This window comes from Simochromis diagramma, unplaced genomic scaffold (assembly GCF_900408965.1).
Source record: "Simochromis diagramma unplaced genomic scaffold, fSimDia1.1 OVJJ01000596.1, whole genome shotgun sequence".
NCBI classification, from domain to species: Eukaryota; Metazoa; Chordata; class Actinopteri; order Cichliformes; family Cichlidae; genus Simochromis; species Simochromis diagramma.
Window position 1 is genome coordinate 2,242,068 of NW_024387245.1, and position 19,173 is coordinate 2,261,240.

Below are 19,173 nucleotides of genomic sequence, written 5' to 3' on the forward strand. Positions count from 1 at the left end.
TAAATTGATGTTGTATCTAGTTGTTGCATATGTCTCTCCATGTTTTATCTTAATTAAAACTGTGATAAGGAAAACATCAAATGCTTTAAAATGTAAAGGATGACAAAATAAAATTTAAGATTTATTCATATTTATGTGATGTTGGTTTAAGTATTGTTCTGATTTCACATTTTTACATTATATATGAAAAGTTTTATATTGCCGTATTTTTTATTTTGCAATTGCAATAAAACAAAGTAAAGGGATCTCTCAGAATTAATTCTGAAACACTTTGCAAAACACTTTGTTAAGAAATGAATTGATTTGCTATTAACTGGGTGGCCAAGTCAAAGAGGTAAGTGGAATGCTGCAGCTTTTATCACCTTCATTGACATACCATATGAGTACTTCACAGTGGTTTTGTGGTGAATGTTACAGCTGCATTTTGTAGTGACCATGTGTTTACTGCTGCCTGGGAGATAAAGAACAGCCACAAGCCAACACTGGCCGTGGTTAGGGTTTTTCTATTCTAGCAGCCACTGTGGCAAGAAACTGGCTATCATCTGGAGGAACGGCTGTACAAGAAAAGATTTTTAAAAAGTACAATTTGGCTGCAAAGCCCGAGAAAAACATCTGTATATTTGCTGTAATGCTGTTCAATACTGAAACCTATTTAGATTCAATTGATTACCCAACTGTTTCCTTTACCGTACGCTACATTTTATGCTATGGACACAATACTGTTTTATACAATTTAAAACAAAATATGTCAAGGGGACTGGAATTTCCCTTGATATGTGTATTATATGAATTAAATATCTCATAACATGTACAAAAACAAACATGACTTCTAAAATTTCTGAAACGGTCCCTTTTAACCGATTTCCATATAAGAGTAAACTAGCTAGCAATCAACTTTAAAGATATCAAGCTCAGACTGAAGACTATATTTTGATTTTAAAAACACTTTATAGCTTCCTTATAGCTGATGTTGTCTGTTTCTCTACTGGGGTTTCCTGGTTTATTACCACTAGGCTATGCTGTGCTCCCAGGCCTCTCTCTGCTCCGGCCTTAACTCACACCCATCCAGAAAAAGATGAGTCTTCACACCTCTTCTGCAGCCTTGCCTCACTCCTCCCTTCCTATCACTCTGTTTTCCCCCCTCCTGGTTTTATAGCTTAGCTCCAACACCCAGCTTTTTCCACTCGCCCTCTTCTCATCGTCATCCTTCATTTCTCTGCTTTGCCGCTCTCCTTTCTTCTCACTTTCCCTCCCTCCCTCTCTTTCTCCCTCTCTTAGGTGCTGATCAATTCACAGTCTCCCTGGGAGGTGTGAGAAAAGCCCCCGCTCATCCTCACCCATCCACCCGCAGCCACCCTTACCCCTCCAACCCTGAATGGATCACCTTTCAGATCATTCATCCCTGGATTTTTTTTTTTTTTTTTTTTGGGTTACAGGGAGTGGGGAGTTCAAGTGATGATGATGATGCCGATGATACTCTTTTCCTCCTGTTCTTCAGTTTCTCCTGTCCTCCTTTTTCACTTCATCATGTCTCTTCCTCTCTCTGCAAAAGTGTCTGCGACACCATTAGCACACCTGAAATAATAGTGCCGGTGACAAATGCTGCTGGAAGGGCTGGTTGAGAGAGACGCTGAGAGGGAAAGACAGAAAGAGGGAGAGAGTTAAGGAGGTGTGTCTGTGTGTGATAGAGCGGTGAGCTCTCTATCTGCCTGTGGTGTTAATTCAGATTCTGCAGCCCTTCAGAGTAAAAGTGGAGCTGCTGACCTGGTGACCAATGGCACAATGTGAAAATTGACGGGCAGCATTACAGGAACCTGTTCTCTCTGTGTTTGCGCACTTGAACGCACATGTTTAGAGGTTTATATGCCATATGTAAGAGTGCATCTATTTTCACACACTTCTCACTGTATAGGAAAACAGCTGTTTATCACATTATGTATCCATAAGTGTTATGCAGTTTGAGTGTGAGATCCAAGGTGCTCTTGTGTCAGTTCTTGATCAGTCATTTGCAGTTGTTTATCATTAATCCACATGCTAATATTAATTATGCATTGCCATCAACGCAATTCATAGAGAAAGCAGTAGCAGTTCCCTTAGTGTTGAAATTTGATGAAGCTTTGAATAGCTTTCTACATTTTGAAAATTAGAATCTTACACCTAGTAACATCTTGATGTAGATGGTTTATTAAAAAACACAGCTGAGTGATTTGTGCACCACATTTTATCTAAGGTTTGAATACTGAAAGTGTTGATTTGTTATGTTTAAGACTTTATTTGAAAAGTGTTTCTCTTAAAATGTTAAAATGTTACCCAAAATCCTTCTCACACCGTTATATATTTTATTAACATATTAAGTTCTTCACATAAATAATGACAAGAAATATGACAAGTCACTTCTTTATAGAGTCAAACAATTTTATTCTGCCTTTAGTCCAACGTTTGGACCATAAAGCGCTCACAGTGCAACAGAAGAACGCGTGAAATTTAATAGAGCCTTTACGCTGCGCGACTTTAGTATGTTATTTGAATGATCTGGTCAGGAATCTTCCCGTCCTTCTGCATCACATGTAATTTCCAACAACTCCGGTAGAAGGCGCAAATGATTAAGCATTAATGTGTGTGAGAGGCGAGAGCAGCTGAGATTAACATTTGGGCCAAAGCGCAGGATCCAGCAGGAGTGAATACTCCCTGAGCTGATTTCATGGTTTGAAATTAATATTGCGAATCGTTTAAATACTGTGATCATACCAAAGTCAAGCTTATATCATTACCTAAGCCAAAGTATTTACCAAGATGTTTGGGCACCTTAATTATACTGCAAACATATTAGTGTCACTCTAGAAAGAAAAGCACCAAGCTTTCACATAAATCACAGCCCAAACACGCTTACAATGATTAAAACGAACTGTAGACCATATAAAAACAAATGCTGCACTTTCATATATGATCAGTATTTTTATAAACGATGCTGGATAATGTGTGTATAATAAATTAGCCTTTTTATAATGAGTCATACCTGCATGTTACATCATATTATTTCTTGTTGCACTAACGTTTTAATCAGATATAAGCAAAATAAATGATTTACTTGTATAAAAAAAAATGAGTGCCTTTTTCTGACTGAATAGTTTCTAACCGGAGCTCACAGAACCTAATTGCGCCCTAATGTATCCTGTTGGGTTTTCTGACAGGCGTTAATAAACTAGTAGTTTCATAAAATTAGATAAACTGTGAAAACTTTGCAGCAGGTCTGTCTGTGTTCTGAAGCAGTGACACAAAGCAGAGAGGCTCAATGGCCTTTTTGCAGATCCCAACATGTTTAGGCGCAAAGCTGCGGAGCTGCAAAAAGTTTGACCTCAGTTTGACTCCGCAGGCTGCCAGTTGCTCCTTGTTTTTTCAAACAGCTACAGACAAGCAGTGATACAAGGGATCACCAAGAGCCAAGCGATGATTCATATCTCTGACCTGGAGGGGTTTAGTTTGTTATTTATTCGGCTAAGATTCAAATTAGTCATTTTTCTCTCTTTACATATTTACATAAAAAGCGAAAAATAATCCCGATTAACTTGACATAGTTTGGAATAAACACTTTGGATACTCCTTCTCTGCATTTTGAGTTTTAACCGAATTAAGTATAGCGTGTGTTTGTAGTGCATAAGGTGTGCAGTTTCTCTTTGTGTTCACTCTGCACGAGTCAAGACGCAGAGGCCGTCTAACAACGCTTTCATTTGTTTCCGCAGTCAAACATGCTGTCAATTTGCATTCAGTGGTTTGAAAGTAATACCTGCTGATTTTATTGAAACGACTCAAAGCATTATCGTCATCGCAAAGCGGATTAAACAGAAGTGACGGTATTTGCCCCCCCTGCTCTCTTTCAGGATACCAAAATGCGCTGACCCTAACGAAGGAGCAGCTCCGAGAGAGAAAGTGGAGCTCCAGTTTGCTTTTATGGATGCTAATTGACGTAGCTTAATTGCTTTATAATGCTATAGTTTTTTTAAGTGAACAAGTGCTAATGTGACCCCCTTTCATGTTGATTTAACCTTACTTCTTCCCAGTGACTCGCGAAAATTCAGTGTAGGTGAGCTGCATTATAATCTTTTGTATTCCAATAAATATAAATTTAGCTGAAAGCTGATTTTAACCGCAACATCCTCTTTAATTAGTAATAACTGAACGTGAATATTTATGTGGCATTCTTACCACTAATTATTTGCTTTGCCGTAAAATGAAGAAGAAAATGCGAAAATGAGAACTTCTACTCACCATTAAATAAATAAATCAGCAAAGTGGACGAAAACAAGTCAGCACAGTTTATTATTTGATCCCGTGTTCTGTGCGTAAAAGTCCGTGCCTTCTGGCTTCCCTGTGTCCGTGCCTCGAAGCCTCAGCGGCCAGACTGCGGGAGCCTTTGATAGTCATTTCATGCCTGTAAAACTGTCCCATCGGATCCTAACGCTCGGGTTTTACCACAGGAATCACCGCTGAATGTGTGAAGCCGCATTATCGTATTATGACACCGTTTCTGGCATCGGGGCAGATGATCGATGACTGGACGCACTGCACGGGGAAAAAAGAAGAGGGGTGAAAAAACTTAAAGCAGGCTGTCACAGACCAGCAACACCTTAACAGCTCATGAGCATAATCAGGAGATGAAATGGATCTTTTAGACACTCTCCATTCATGTGTGATGGGCTGAAAAATAAATGAAAAAGTTGTGTCGGTCATCGTCATGTGACAAAGAGTGACAAAATCTGCAAATATCCTTTTGTAACTTCAGGGGAAAAAAACTAATAGCTTATCTCTTAAAACTAATCATGTCCACCTTAATCCGTTTTTATTATATTTCTTCATATGCCACGGAATATCTCATTAATATTTATGTAGAAATAGGTAATCAAAGTTCATTTTTAATTAAAAAATATCAGCTAAATTAAATAAGATTTGTAGTTCTTCTCCTCCCGGTGAGGAATCATATATAATAAGATAAAATAGAAAATTCAAACAATTTGGTTAATTTATACCCAGACATTATTCAGTGGTATCATTACTTTTCTGAAATTCCTCAAGAATCCAAGTTCCCTTTCATATATTAAAGCTCATAAATATTTGACCAAACTTTTATAATCTCTGTACGGCAAATCGTGAAACTCAAGTGAACGCTTCATTATAAAAAAGACAAAAGTTAAATTAATAAGGACTCCGAGAGGAGAGACATTATCATATCTTAGGAGTAGTTCTGTTTGGTTAGGGAAAGTTAAGTGAAAGTGTAAGTGCGTTTAGAGGGACGTAATTAAGTTGGAGATGTGAAAATTTGTGTGTGTTTGGTAGGGGGGTAAATGGAAAGGTAGAGAGGAAAGGGGGTGTCTTGGTCAGATATTTTGAGTTTTGGCTAAATTACGCATTGTATAAGCTGACAGAAGCGTAAAGTGTGTGTTATGTATCCGCGGCCGACGTTTTGTTTTGCACCTCCTCGCCAATGTGGCCTAAAACCGATCAATCAGCTCGGGATCGATCATGTGGGGAGCCAATAGGGGGCTCCCATCTCTTTGCCTCCCTGCCATTGGACAGCCCGGGCTGACTGGAGCGACCCATTCGGCACTACTGTGGGGGAGAAAAGTGGATAACGTTTACTGTTATTTAGACATAAAAGATGCTTTGACGACGACTTTAATGTTTTATATACTTATTTCAGTATCCACTTTTCTCATGACGACTCTCATCAACATCCGGAGTAATTAAGCTGCTTTCGTTTGAAACGCAACCAACTTTTAAAATAAGTATAAATGTTCCAAATGACGTGTTTAAAGTTGCTTTATTGTTCTTTCTATTTAGACTGGACAATTTCTCCAAGGTTTTTATATGTTGTTTGCTTCTAGTCTTTCAGTTATAAAATCAAACACGGGAAGCAAATCGACTGCATAGAAGTCGAGCTGCAAGGCCGAAAACCTGCAAAACTGGATGTTTGGCTGCAGTGGATTTCATGCATAAAGAATGATGACAGCCTCTCAGAGGCTTCGGTTGACTGCAACATTACTGGGATGAGCTCGACTTATTTTATTCTACAGCTCATTTTCTTTCATTATAAAAATATTATTAACTTACAGGCTCTTAATAACGTACCTGAGAACAGCTCACTTCAGAGTAGAAAGTTGGTTCAGTAACCCGTTTACAAACTATAAGAAGAGAAGTGGGTGCTGGACGTGTCAGTTCCGAATTCACGTGTTTTCCAGACTGCAGAATAAAGTCAGTTTGTGAGGATGAGACATGAAGTCGAAGTCATAGATGAATATTCTGTGTTTAGTGTTGTTCCAGCTCGCAGTGCGGCTGGCTGGCTGGGCTCACAGGGTCCTCCCACCCCCCCTCCTCTCCGCACGACTTGCTGCAGCCCGGTGCGTTGTGTAAGAGACGCGACCTGTTATGGCCACCACTACTTCCGGGTTTCGGCAGTCTGGTCCAGATCCTCCGCTCCTCCTCAGCTCAACACACACATCCATTGTACACAAACGGGCAGGCGGCTCACGCATACACACGCACTCACACACATGCAGACGCATACACGCGCACAGCATCGATCGTGGCTCCTTTAAGAAAGCCTAAGCCAGAATTATCACCCCACCTCCTCTTGATCTCCTCTAGACGCTTTTGCATAAGAAAATCAAGCCGGGAGCCGAGAGTGATCAAAGAAAACGAGGGGAGAGCTGCTTCATTTTTTAACTGTGATTGTGACCATTAACATTTAGGTGGTGCCGATCCCGTGGAGACGCACGTCGGACCATCATTCATCCGGTACTTTTGACAAGCCCTCGCGTTTTGACTGACAGGCGGAGTGGCAAAAAGCCATGAGAGTCGCCAGTTTTGTTTGAGGGGCTTTTTTATTTTCATCCTGGTTTTGGAAAAGGAGCCCGGTGCTGCTGCCCCGAGGATAGCCGAGGACCTATTTGCCGCGCCTGGGCTAAACTTGCACAGAAAGCGGGAGCTGGCTTCATCGTTCCGTGGAAAAAAAGAAAAGGCAAACGGGATTTTGGCTGAAACATCTTCTCATTTATTTGGATTTTCTTTCTTTATTTCGTCTCCACCCTGGCCGCAGAGGGGATTTACCTAAAGTGAAAGGACGACCAGGGAGTGAGGAGGGTTATGGCGCAACGGGTACGTAGGGCAATCCCCCCTAAAAAGTTTCTCCAAGTCTGCTGCGCTTGAATGCTATGCTGCGCTGTAACGTGGCTTAATGACACACATACCCACACGGACACACATTCGCGGCGAAAGTTTCTGTCGTCTTCCTGACACACGGAGGGACGGTTTCATGTTTGGCGTGTTTTTGGCCCGGTATTACGCACGGTCGCTCTCGTTTGTCCCACAAACCGGCCCACTGAGAGACACTGGGAGCGTGATCATATCTCACATCGGCTGTGTTTTTTAGATTAGTTATGACAGGCCAGTTACTGGAAGCAAAATGGGGGAGGGCATGGAGGCAAAACAAATCTCTACTTTTCTCTGTTGACTGCTCCATCAAGCTTACTTATCGAGTATTTACGATCAAAATAAAAATTCCGTCGGTTGTTCGTCAATCGACGGCACGTCGTAGAATGTGTTTAAATATGCAAAAAATAAGCCTCGAGCAAGTAAGGCACTTTTTCCCTAATAACGAGGTGATGACAAACGCTCTGATTCGCACAATCCAGGGACTTCTTTAGAGCAGCCGCTGAATCTTCACACGGATAATAAACAGCGTAAAAGCGGGGATGTTAGGGACACTGGACACATTTAGCTGCAGAATTTGGCACTGGGGCTACACCACGCTGGGGTTTGCACCTCTTTGCCTTTAGGGTCGACATGCTCAGCCTTAAGTGATAATGCATTTTACTCTTCCACCGGCACTTGTTTGTCACGTCTAAAAGAACGTCATTAATATTTCAAGCATATTTTCTTGTATATGAAAAAAGCAAACCTCAAATAAGTTGCTTAATTTGACCTTTATCAGACCAGAAGCAACATTTCTGAGTAGTTACAAACCAAAAACGTAAAGGCTGGGTGGTAATTCACTCAAAAGCGACGCATGAAAAAAGTTTGAATATTCACCTTCGGTTAACAACATGAAAAACAGCACGCGACTTGTGTTGTTTAGTTTTGTTTGCACTAATCATAGCGTGCTTGATAAGTAAGAACATGCTGCACAGTTACGAGCCTTTAAAATGAGAAACGCCGCAATTAACAACTTTAAGACTTTTGTTGTTGTACACTGTGACAACACAGGACTCCGGGTTTATGGTGTTAAAGCCCAACAACCGCCTGGTTAATGGCGATAATAATAACCGAGCCGTGTTGCTACAGTTTTTGTACTCCCAGTAATTTCGAACATATTGAATAATTCATATGTGTTTTTCCTCCGGGCTTCAAGGGTCACTGGGAATGAGTCGAGAACAAAAACTAGCTTGCACTTCAGCATTATCAGTGCAGTTTTCTTACTGGAGACAACTCAGTTTTAGACTCAAGTCTTTAAAACTTTCTCTGATTATAAAATCAAAAACACAGACGTGAATTTGTCTCTCTTTTGCTTTACATTTGTTTCTTTTTCTCCCCTCCTCAATTTTTAAGAACATTTATTTTTAAAAGGGCAGCTAAGCGTATGTGTACCTGAAAATTTTGGATTTTTTTTAAAAACACGTTCTTAATTTTGTAAAATTAATTTAATTATTTCTTCAGCTTGGCCGAACTTTTTCTTAGAAGAAAAAAAACAACACTACAAGTGTCACTTCGCCTGCTACTCACTTTTACACTTCGCTGTTTTTACACTAAAAGTTTTAATCAGTCTAATATAGTCTTGTACGTCTATATTCACTGTTGACCCGGGTGTTTGTTGTGTGCAGTACGAAGACTTGCCCCACTACGGGATGGACGGTGTGGGCATCCCGACCACCATGTACGGAGACCCGCACGGCGCCCGGTCCATGCAGGCGGTTCACCTCAACCACGGTCCCCAGATGCACACTCACCAGTACCCGCACACCGCCCACACCAACACCATGCCTCCTAGTATGGGCTCCTCCGTTAACGACGCTCTCAAGAGAGATAAAGACGCTATATACGGGTAGGTGCACGCCTTCGTTCCGTGGGGAAACTCACTCTGTCGGGCAGGCGTGTATCCAGGCCTGGAGGGGCCAGCTGGGGTGGGCAAGTGGGTGCAAAATCAGCCTCGTACAAAAGAAAACACAGGCTCGATGCCAGGGACAGCAATCTGTCCCGGTGAAGAGTTTAAGACACACTGGAACCCAAACTGATGCAGAGGCGCTGGGGAGGAGAGAGGCTAAGCGGGCTTCTCCTGCTCTTTTATTTTTTGGCATAATTTGGAGTGTTGTACTTTTCAGTCCAGTCATGTCTGTTGCGTGTTTCTATTGGGTGAAAGATATAGCAATATTTTTTGTACTTGGAAGACTCGCCAATCTCCCGTTGTTCCAATTATTTTTTGACTTGAATATTTCTGAAACAAGCTCACCTATACGCAGAGCCTTTTCCACCCCCAAGTTTTCCCGCTTATATTCCATTTAAAGCTCTGCCGTTTATTATAAGTAAAAAAAGTACAAATAAAAATAGATTCTGCTTTTTAACATTTTGAATTAATTGTATTAATTTGCAAAGCTTCAGCAAATTAAAAAAAACTGTTCAAAGAAAATCATTTATTAATTTACGTGAGTTTATTAAAATCTAAGAAGAGCGTTTTCAGGCCAGTTGCAGTTTTACCACCTTTTGCCACAGTGGCACAACTTCAGGTAGCGCGTTCACCTCCGCATTACCAGGCTGCACATATTTATTCTAAGGACTTGAGCAATAAATAATAAATGTGTGCACATTTAACCGTCGAGTTTTTTTTTTCTTTCTTTTTCTTTGCCAAACAAACACACGCCTGTGATGCAAACGGAGACCTGTGCAAGAAATTGTTTGACAGACTCTAAAGCTTTTATGCTATTAGGCGCGCCTAGATTTAATCACAAAAGTCTGTCCGCTGTTTGAAGCCTTTCTCCGAGCCTCTGCATAATATAATAGCATGGGCTGCAGCAGCAGCAGTCCCCATGGGTGAGTTGTTGAAGAGTACCATGGCTGGCTAAATCTAGCCTGGAGTAGTCTTGACCCCGGCGCTGTTCTCTCTGGTGACATTTGCTATTGTGTGTGTTCCCAGGCACCCCCTGTTCCCCTTGCTTGCACTGATTTTTGAGAAATGTGAATTAGCGACTTGCACCCCCAGAGAGCCCGGGGTGGCGGGAGGAGACGTTTGTTCATCGGAATCTTTCAATGAAGACATAGCAGTGTTTGCAAAACAGGTCAGGAAACTTTGACTCTTCTTAATCTGCATGCTCGAGCAGCGTGAGCTCTCACCTGACAGTCCGAAATGTGCAATTCTGGCTTTTGTGCTTACACTTAATTCTGCACTGAAATGAATTAAAGAGACATCTACCATTCAAATTAACGCGATTTTTACAATGTTCTAATTTCATATTGTGCACTGTCTTTGCGAAGAAGTAACTAGTGTTCCGTTTAATGCGTGTATGTGAATTTAATATTACATTATATGTTAAAAATATCAGTGTGACGTTTTATATTCATATATTTTATAAAGAAATGTTTTGGGTTTTAGATTCGGGCAGAAAAACCTTTATTTTCATCGAATCCAGAATTGGATAATCTGGTAAGCTCTATATTTTATTATTGCACAAATGACATTTTCTGCATTTTCGTACTGCATTTTTGAATATGCCAGCTGTTGTTTGGATGTGGCGGGCTTTTCATCTGTGTCAGGCAGCCACGTGGTGCTGAAAAGTTAAAGCAGGATTGCAGCTGATATTCCTTTTTTTGGGCTGTTTGATATCATGATGGCCCCCGGTTGTATCTGCAGATGAAGGGCTGCTGTCAGACAGCTGTCACACACCTTTGAACCCTGCCTGGAAACTTATTCTATTCAGTCTTTCCACTTTGTTCAGTTTGATACTTTAAATGTAATGTTAGAGTAACGCTTCCCCTCGACTAGTTGGTGACTAATAGATCTCTGACTCTGAGGCTTATTGCAGCTTCAGTCTGTACTGTACGCCTGCTCTCCATATTGCAATAACATCCAAGTTTAATATCAGTTCCACATAAAATCCATTCACATGAATATTTTCCTCATCTACAGTTACTTGTATTGAGAAAAACGCGTCTGTTTAATATCAAGAGATGTGAACAGCTCATTTTTTATTGTTATTTTAATTTTTCAGATGATTCAAGCCATTCAAGTTTTACGATTTCATCTTCTGGAGCTGGAGAAGGTAATATTCTCTCGCCATTTCTGTCCACTGTGCCACTTCAGACCTATGGGCTGTATTTGCATAAATGTATTTTTGCTAGTCGGTTATAATTAGCGTCAAAATCAATCATGGGGCCATTTCTCTTCCGCGTTTAATCACGACGCAAGCTGTTACAACTGGAACAGATATCTCTGTGCCCAGTCTCTCCCATGTTTTAATGAAGTTTAATGCTGGCAGAAATTGCGTGCAAGGTGAAACATATAGGCGAATTTTGCGGGTTTAAAAAAAATGATTCTTTGTGGAGGGCAAAAGGCCCCAGGCAACCATCTGTGGATAGAGGCAGTAGTGGGTGTAAAACTCTGATTTGTCTTCGTTTCAGATGGACTGCTATAGCCTCTAAAGCCAACTTTAGCCTAAACGTTGACATTCTCAAACATAATCAAAACTGTTAAAAAGTTTTCGTTTTTAAACTTATCTCCGTGCATGCACTTCTTTCCCTACAGATCTTGCTTCTCTACGGAAAGCTATATATTCTGTACATATAAACTCAGTAGCCTAAATAAAGTTTGAAGTAGTATTTTTTGCGCATGCGTTTATCCTTTTTCTGTTTGTTTCTCAAGCAGTCGGATGCGTCACATTGGCAGTGATAATATAATAAGTTGATGAAATTAAACAGTTTACCTTAAATGTCAGTCAAGCGGGTCACCCTCCTCTAATGGCCACAACCCAGGGCACTGATGATGAATTTAACACGGGTGTTGAGTGCGTTGTAGCCTCAGAGCCCTCTTGTCACTGTCAATTTTCGACGATATCTCTATTTTGAGAGGAGAAAAAAAAATGAAGTTGACTATTCCATGCAGGACAGTCCACTGCCACAAAAGGCGCGGGAACCTTATCCTGAATCCAAAGTGATCTTTCAGTTTTTACAGACGAAAGAAAATTAACAATAAGTTAATATAAACCCGTAAACATACGTTTAAAAGAAAGTTTATATATAGGTATATAACGTTTAAATACAGATTCACAAATGTAATTCTTAGCTGTGTCAAAATGCACAAAAAGTCTTCGGGGCACTTTTGCGCGTCGAATCGGTGTCGTGGTTGCGCATGGCACTGTCGTGTAGTTTGGGTGAGTGTGTAACACCTCTGCCTTCATTCTCCCTTTAGGTGCACGAGCTGTGTGATAATTTCTGTCACCGGTACATCAGCTGCTTGAAAGGCAAGATGCCCATCGACTTGGTCATAGACGACAGGGAGGGCGGTTCCAAATCAGACAGCGAGGAAATCACGAGATCGGTGGCCCTTGATCAGGTACATCTCTCCATCTGCGCATGTGTGTGTGTGTGTGTGTGTGCGCGCGCGCGCGTGTTCTCCCTGCTGGCCATTTAGCTATTCTGGGTCACTACTGTGCTGCGCTGCTATTTGCATATGATTAAAGACGGTTTCCATTCCATCCTTCGGAATGAAAAAAGAAAAGAAAAATCGGAATAATGTTGCTATTATTGGCCCATTAAGACTTGAACCCGGAACCGACCTGGGAAGATTAGCTTGAAAAAGCATCGCCATAAACTTGACCTGTTCCATGTCGATTTTAATTTAGTTCCTCTCTCTATTTCTCCCGCTCTTCTCTCTTTCTCTTTTTGAACCTAAAGCCTTATCAGCTCCTCTCTGTTTTGCAGCCCAGAAGAGAGCAGCAGCAGCATGGGCTGCACACTGTGGTTTAGATGCCTTGGTTTCTCCACTGTAGCTAGAGTTCACGGTTCATTTCGCGTCTTGTCAGTATTTTTCCTTAGACATGAGTGCACACTGCTTATCGAGACCCCTCCTCTCCCCCTCTTTTGTTTCGCTCAGAGCGCACAGATTCAGCGCCAATAAGACGGTTTATTTTCGAAAGCTATAGAAGCAGGGGGCATTAAAGGTAGATTAAGAAGTGTTTCCTTTTGTGCAGATATCAGAGATAACCACAGCCTTCATTATGTGCTTCACTGACTGTTTGCACTCCGGGGACATTGTAGTGTGCGCACAGGCATGACCCTAATGGTCCTTACACTGCCGTTAAATAATGATAACAGCAACCGATCATTATAACTATGCAAATCTGGACTTGCGGCCATTAATAGCTCACGCCCTGTATGCAGGAAAGCGGGCTGCATGCACGTTTCGCTAAGTTATACCAGAGTTTTAAGAAATTACTTCGGAGTGTGGCGGCAATAACCTATAGACAGCGCGGGGGAGGGGGAATCAAGTGTCCAAATTAAAGGGATTAGTTGGATAGTCCGACATAAAAAGTAATGAAGCGATTAGGCTAAATAATTTAAATCCGCGGACTTCCATATGGTTGAGTGGCTGGTCTCAGAAGAGAGAGAGACAGCCAGCGGCTTTTATGTTCTGTGCTGAATGGGAGGACTGGGAGCCGATTGGGGCCCAACTGGGAAGAGCCTCACTCTGCTGCGCATGCACTCCTCCATCCCTGGCCCTTATGTCTGATTATGGAAATGAGAAAGATCACCCAGAAGATAATACTTCATTTAATCCAGGAACAGAATTAAATAACACAGACACCACTTGTGCTTTTAAGTGTCTCTTTAAACAGCCTGTTGTATTCTCTCAGGGATTCAGTTGTCAAATTTTTTATAGATAGGTCAGAACATGGAATGAAGCCTTATGGTATATAGATATTGAAATAGTGTGTTAAAACCCTTGGGATTCTAGGTATATGAAGAAAATGATGTTGTGCTTGCGGCACTGATGCAGATCTTTAATTGACTGTAAGATGAAGACGTGGCCTATTTTAATATAATGACGGTTGCCTACATATAGCCAATTCAGGCCAAAACCATACAAGCTTATGTTTACACTGACAGAATCGTAAAAAATGACCTACAGGCACAGTTTGTATTAAAACACAGAGCAAACTTTTTTGACAGATTTGTAATACTGAGGGATGGGCTGATGTTCTGGTAGGATGGCCTAATGTGGAGACTGTCCACAAGAGCAGTCTGTGTGTAAATGAGCATATCCAAACAGGCAGAGGGTGCATGCCTCTCACCGCTGAATACTTACATTGTCAATCCAATGGCACTGCACTTCATGACTTACTTGTGGCAGAATATATATTTTTTTTAAAATTTTTATGGGCTATTTTTGTGTGGCATCTTATCTGCAGTTGTTAGGTGGTGACATCCTTAACGGATTTGCATTGTGTGTGCATTATCTCTTTCCATATGTATTTTTAATATATGCCCTCGGGCATAAAGTTGAAGTGGACTGGAAAAAAATGCTGAGAATTTGCACAAAAGAACAATGTTAACAAGATGGAGAAAGCAGGCTCATTTATTCATAAACCAATTTATTCCAGTGAGGCGACTGTAGCAGAGGAAAAAAATGTCAGAGGAAAAAACTACTTTGAATTTATTAAACTCAACAATTCAACAACGCTGACTTTCTTGCTGCATTATGTACCCTTGCGTCATAACAGTGATTTTTCTGAATATTCTTTACATGTCTTTACATTTTATTTTTCCTTTTTTTGTTTTCCGGCCTGCCTATGTGAGGAAATATGAAAGGACACTGAGCGCCTCTTTCAAAAGAAAGCAGAGCATAGCTGAGAGGTGAAAAAGTCAGAGGCTCTGCACTGGCTTGTGAATGCAGCCCAGCCAGTTTGGGCATACCCTCCTATGTTTGTGTGTGTCTTTCGGTGTGGGTGTGTGTGCGCGGGCACAAGCTCTGTGCATGTATATATGTGTGTGTATTTGTGCGTGTGCTGCTGTGTGCGCACGCGTGTGTGTGTGTGTGTGTGTGTTCAGACTGGCTTGATAAATGCAGCACCCCCCTCAGGTGCTATGTGAGTGGAGTGACTGGTTAGCACCAGTTGGACTTTCTTAACTCTTTCCTTGCCGGTCTCTGGAGAGCTTTCCACCACATTCACATTGATTTCCTCCCTTTGAGCTGCATGTTTTGCCCCATTAGATCTACTTTGAGCTAATCAGTATGCAGACATAAAAAACACAAGAAGTTAATTTCGTGCAGGCCTTTAATGTGATCACGAATATTGCCGCGTCTGTCTCAATCTTCTTCTTGCTGTGAAAATATGGCAAGAGTTACTCTGCTGATTGTGTCCCTATTTGCCTGGCGCACACGTTCACCTCAGTCTAAAGAAGTGGGGAGGTATTTCCACGCTGCTGTACGTCATTTACACATTTGCCTTTAATTGCACAGAGCGTATGGGGAGGGGTGTAGCAATTTGCTAATGAACTCTGAGGGCCCAGGCTTTCTGCTGTAGAGGACAACAGTACTAATAGTGATGAGGACTCACTACAAATCTCAAGAGCTCCTCTACTTGATTGAGCTATGCAGGCTGAAGTGGGACTGGAAATAATTGAAATTTCCTTTTAAAAATATTTACTGCCTGACTTTTTCTTTGATTATGAATGCTGAGTCTTTTCCTGAGAAGTTGAAATAATGTGAAAATAAGGTGAAATTGGCTGCAATCTGAAATAACATCTACAGTATACATTAGGGACCCGTTGCCGTTGTGCTTCTAACCTGCACAATCTTTTCTAAACAAACCCGGCTTGTTTGAGCTTTGTGTTGTGGTCACTGTGTAAGAATTTGCTCCTGATAGCGCTATCGCGGTATCTTTTTCCCAACAATTGGCACTGTTATGCCATACAAGTACGGGTTTCCAGGTCAGTGAGACCCAGCAGTGTTGGTTTAGGTAACTCTGGCGGTCAAAGAGTGACCCCTGCTCCCTCCCCACTCCTAGCTCAATGGAAACCATGACTGCCAGGGTCAGCCACTATTTTCCTAATCAGTACACCGCTATCGCTAATCTATCCGCTTGTCGTTGAAGTATGGATCGAGTTTCACCCGACTTAACAGGCGCACACACTCGCTCTGTTTTTTTCATCCCCCTCTCTCTCCTACAGTGGCACACTGCTGTTCTTAATACAAACTTTTGAATCATTGTAGTGATTGTTGGTAATAGCAGCTTTTGTAGTTGAATAGAAGAGAGGTTTGACCCCCACTCACCCCTTCTCTCCTCTACTCCCCCTTTGCCTAAACTCCCCCTTTTCTTCCATTCGGTAGTGAATGCAGGGCGGCTGTTGGGGATTCAACAAGTGATACAAAGAGGTGACCACGTGACTTGTGTGTTTCTTAGCCTCTTTATAATTGTGGTGGAATAGCAAGTAGGGGTGATTATGATTGAGCAACTCAAGACTGAAGTAACTTCAAAGAACTAGAATGTCAGGAGCCTCTCTCATGCCTTCATAATTTTTTTTCACACATCTAAAGTGCATATGTTTTGTTTTTTTTATTTTGGTGTTATGGCCTTTTTTTGTTAAAGTTGATTTATGAGTTGTTTTTAAAACTAGTGCTTAGTGCGGCCTCACTGTGTCACAGACACACTATGATAGTCAGAATTTCCCAGTTACAAATAAAGTTTTTGGTTTGTGTCTGCTGTTACTTATGATGGGCGGCCATGTCTGTCCCTGAGGCCTGCTGTGGTTTCTTTGGCTAAGTAAACAATAACCTGGCTTAACACATGTGTACTTAGCTAATGGAAAGTTCCTCTCCCCCTTAACCCCCTGCAAGCCTCTGACAATGGCCACCATCACAAACAACCCGTCTCCAAGGAATCCACCGAGAACATCCCAGCGCAGTGGCTCCAAGTCAGGCTAGGCTAACGAAGAAACCACAGCAAAACGTGTCGTTAACTAATAATGCCCACCTTTCCATTGCTTTGTTTGGGGTTCGATGGCGTGGAGAGGGGAAAGCACTTGAGCTAATGTTTTTGTTTGGATTTCAGCTCATAGAGGGTAACCAGGGAGTCTATAGTAAGAGCTGCAGTAGAAGAGGCCACAGAGGAAGGGAAATCAGTTTGTCAGTTTCCACGAGTGTCATCTAAATGGACTTTGAAAGCTCTGGTAATTATCTTAAACATGTAATTATCTTTGGTTGTCTCTATGAGGTTAACCCACCGGTTTTAAAAAGCCGTTTGAAGAGTACCTGACGGCTATTGAGTGTAGCATACTTTACTTACTCAAGAGACCAAATCCAGTTTTCTCCCTCACCCCCTTTAGCAATTATAAGGTTATTTCTTCTTTCTTTGTCTATTGTGAAGAGTTAGGGAGGAAGGGGGAGTGTTGAACAGAATGGGAGGGAGTGAGGGGTCTTTTCTCTCTACACCCCCCCCCCCCTTTTTTTTTTTTCCACACGCATACCATTATCAGCCCCTCTTTTCATTTTGGAAGCAGTAATATTGCAACAAGGGGAGGAGAGGGGTGGAGAGAGCACAGAAAACCGAAGTAGTCGGGCAAGCACTTGCCTGGCAGGTTATCAGAGAGGCAGATCCTGCTTTATCTAGTTACAGTGAAAAGCAAAGTAAACAAGAGTTTACAATAGCTGGCCTTTCAGCCCCTTTCACTTACAGCTTTCCCACCAGCATTCAGCTGAGTGGCAGAATGTGTCTGGAGTTATTGCATGCCATCTTGCTGCTGCAACACATGGCATTCTCGCCGGTTTCAACTTGAGAAAGCAGTGCTGTTGCAAAGGTCAAAAATGGTGTTAAAGAAAACTACCACAGAGAGTAGATGCACCAAAGAATTCTGGGGGATGGAGTAGCTCAACTGTCATCTTTGATTCAGATGTACCACCAGTGAAGAGTGTATGTGTGGGGGGTTATTTGGATATTTATGTCTGTGCCTGTAAGTATGCACATATGATTATTTCCACACGCTCACTGGCACAGAGTGAAAAGTAAATATCCATATCATCACAAAAGATATTTCAGAGTGAAGAAAGGGAGAAGCGTAGGTGGGGGGGCAAAGCACAACAACCTTAACCATTTTCTTTATTATTGCAAATGAATTGGCAAGGCAACATTTCTTGCATGAGTGCTTGTATGATATGGGGCCTGGCACAGCCAGAAAGGGAAGCCCCTCTTGCATCTAAGACGCGGCACAATGAGAATGCATTGGATTGGAATGCCTCACCGATCATAGTGGAATCAGAATTTCCAGCAAGGAAAATCTTTTCATGGCGAATTAGGGTGGTGTAGGGAAGAAAAATGGTAATGAAAAAAAAGGTATGCATGGCTCAAAAACAGGGTTCCCACAGCTTGGCGGCACAGATTTAAGAACTTTACCTAAAGATAGGCAGAATAGAATGTGGAAAATTGAATTTACTAAACAATTAAGCATTGAATTAATGTGCATCCTGCACAGGAGACGGCGGGTAAAGGGAAGAGTTAAAGAGAGGGGAACGGAGAGGCAGTGAGAGACTTTGGCGGCTCATTAAGGGACAGAATAAATCAAGCGTGCTGCTATGTGTGCAGAAGGACAAGTTTCTCCTTCTTTCCACTACCTCAAGCTTTCTATTTATGCATCTATTCATCTTGAAAATTTACATACCCCATATTTTGAAGGTGAAGATCTTTATTGTGTGCCGTAGTCTTGCTGGCACAGGGTGTGCATTGTTTTGTTTCCCTGTGTCTTGCGGTCAAGGTGTGTGCTTTTGTTAAATAGAGGCTGTGGGTATGGCAGCGATGTGATGTGTTTGTATAAGGTAAATGAAAAGCGTGTTTTTGTGTGTGTGAGTGTGTGTGTGTGTGTGTGTGTGTGTGTGTGTGTGCACACAAACCAAGTGATCAAAAAAAATTTACTTGTGACTGGGTGTGTGTGCAAATGCACTGCATGACCTGTGCGCACTGCTACGAGTGTTTGTTGGTTGTGTGTTTTCAGCCGTGTGTGCAATAATTGTGTGTTAGATCAGTGCTAGGCCCTTTCCATCCAAGCGCGGCCTGCGATTATAAATAAACTCCTCATCCCCGCGGAGATGCCACCAGGTCCTGTCTCAGCCCCGCCCCGTTTCCCGTGGGGCCTCAGTGGCCACCT

At 41.8% G+C, this 19,173-nt stretch overlaps 1 protein-coding gene and 1 long non-coding RNA gene across 2 annotated transcripts in view; one reads left to right on the plus strand and one right to left on the minus strand.

Annotated features, from left to right (window-relative positions):
* Positions 1 to 574: 574 nt before the first annotated feature.
* On the minus strand, positions 575 to 6,336 carry LOC120714650. Its single transcript, XR_005691457.1, has 3 exons — positions 6,124 to 6,336; positions 4,267 to 4,560; positions 575 to 1,630 (listed from the first exon to the last, which is right to left on the minus strand). It is a non-coding gene; the product is annotated as an uncharacterized LOC120714650 (long non-coding RNA).
* Positions 6,337 to 6,440: 104 nt separating this feature from the next.
* meis1b (Meis homeobox 1 b) overlaps positions 6,441 to 19,173 on the plus strand; it is a 77,452-nt gene continuing 64,719 nt past the window's right edge. Inside the window, exons 1-6 of the mRNA XM_040000994.1 lie at positions 6,441 to 7,149; positions 8,871 to 9,091; positions 10,178 to 10,319; positions 10,634 to 10,684; positions 11,250 to 11,300; positions 12,446 to 12,589. Of these exons, the coding sequence (XP_039856928.1) occupies positions 7,138 to 7,149; positions 8,871 to 9,091; positions 10,178 to 10,319; positions 10,634 to 10,684; positions 11,250 to 11,300; positions 12,446 to 12,589 (621 nt within the window). The 5' untranslated portion in view covers positions 6,441 to 7,137. The remainder of the gene's footprint in view (positions 7,150 to 8,870; positions 9,092 to 10,177; positions 10,320 to 10,633; positions 10,685 to 11,249; positions 11,301 to 12,445; positions 12,590 to 19,173) is intronic.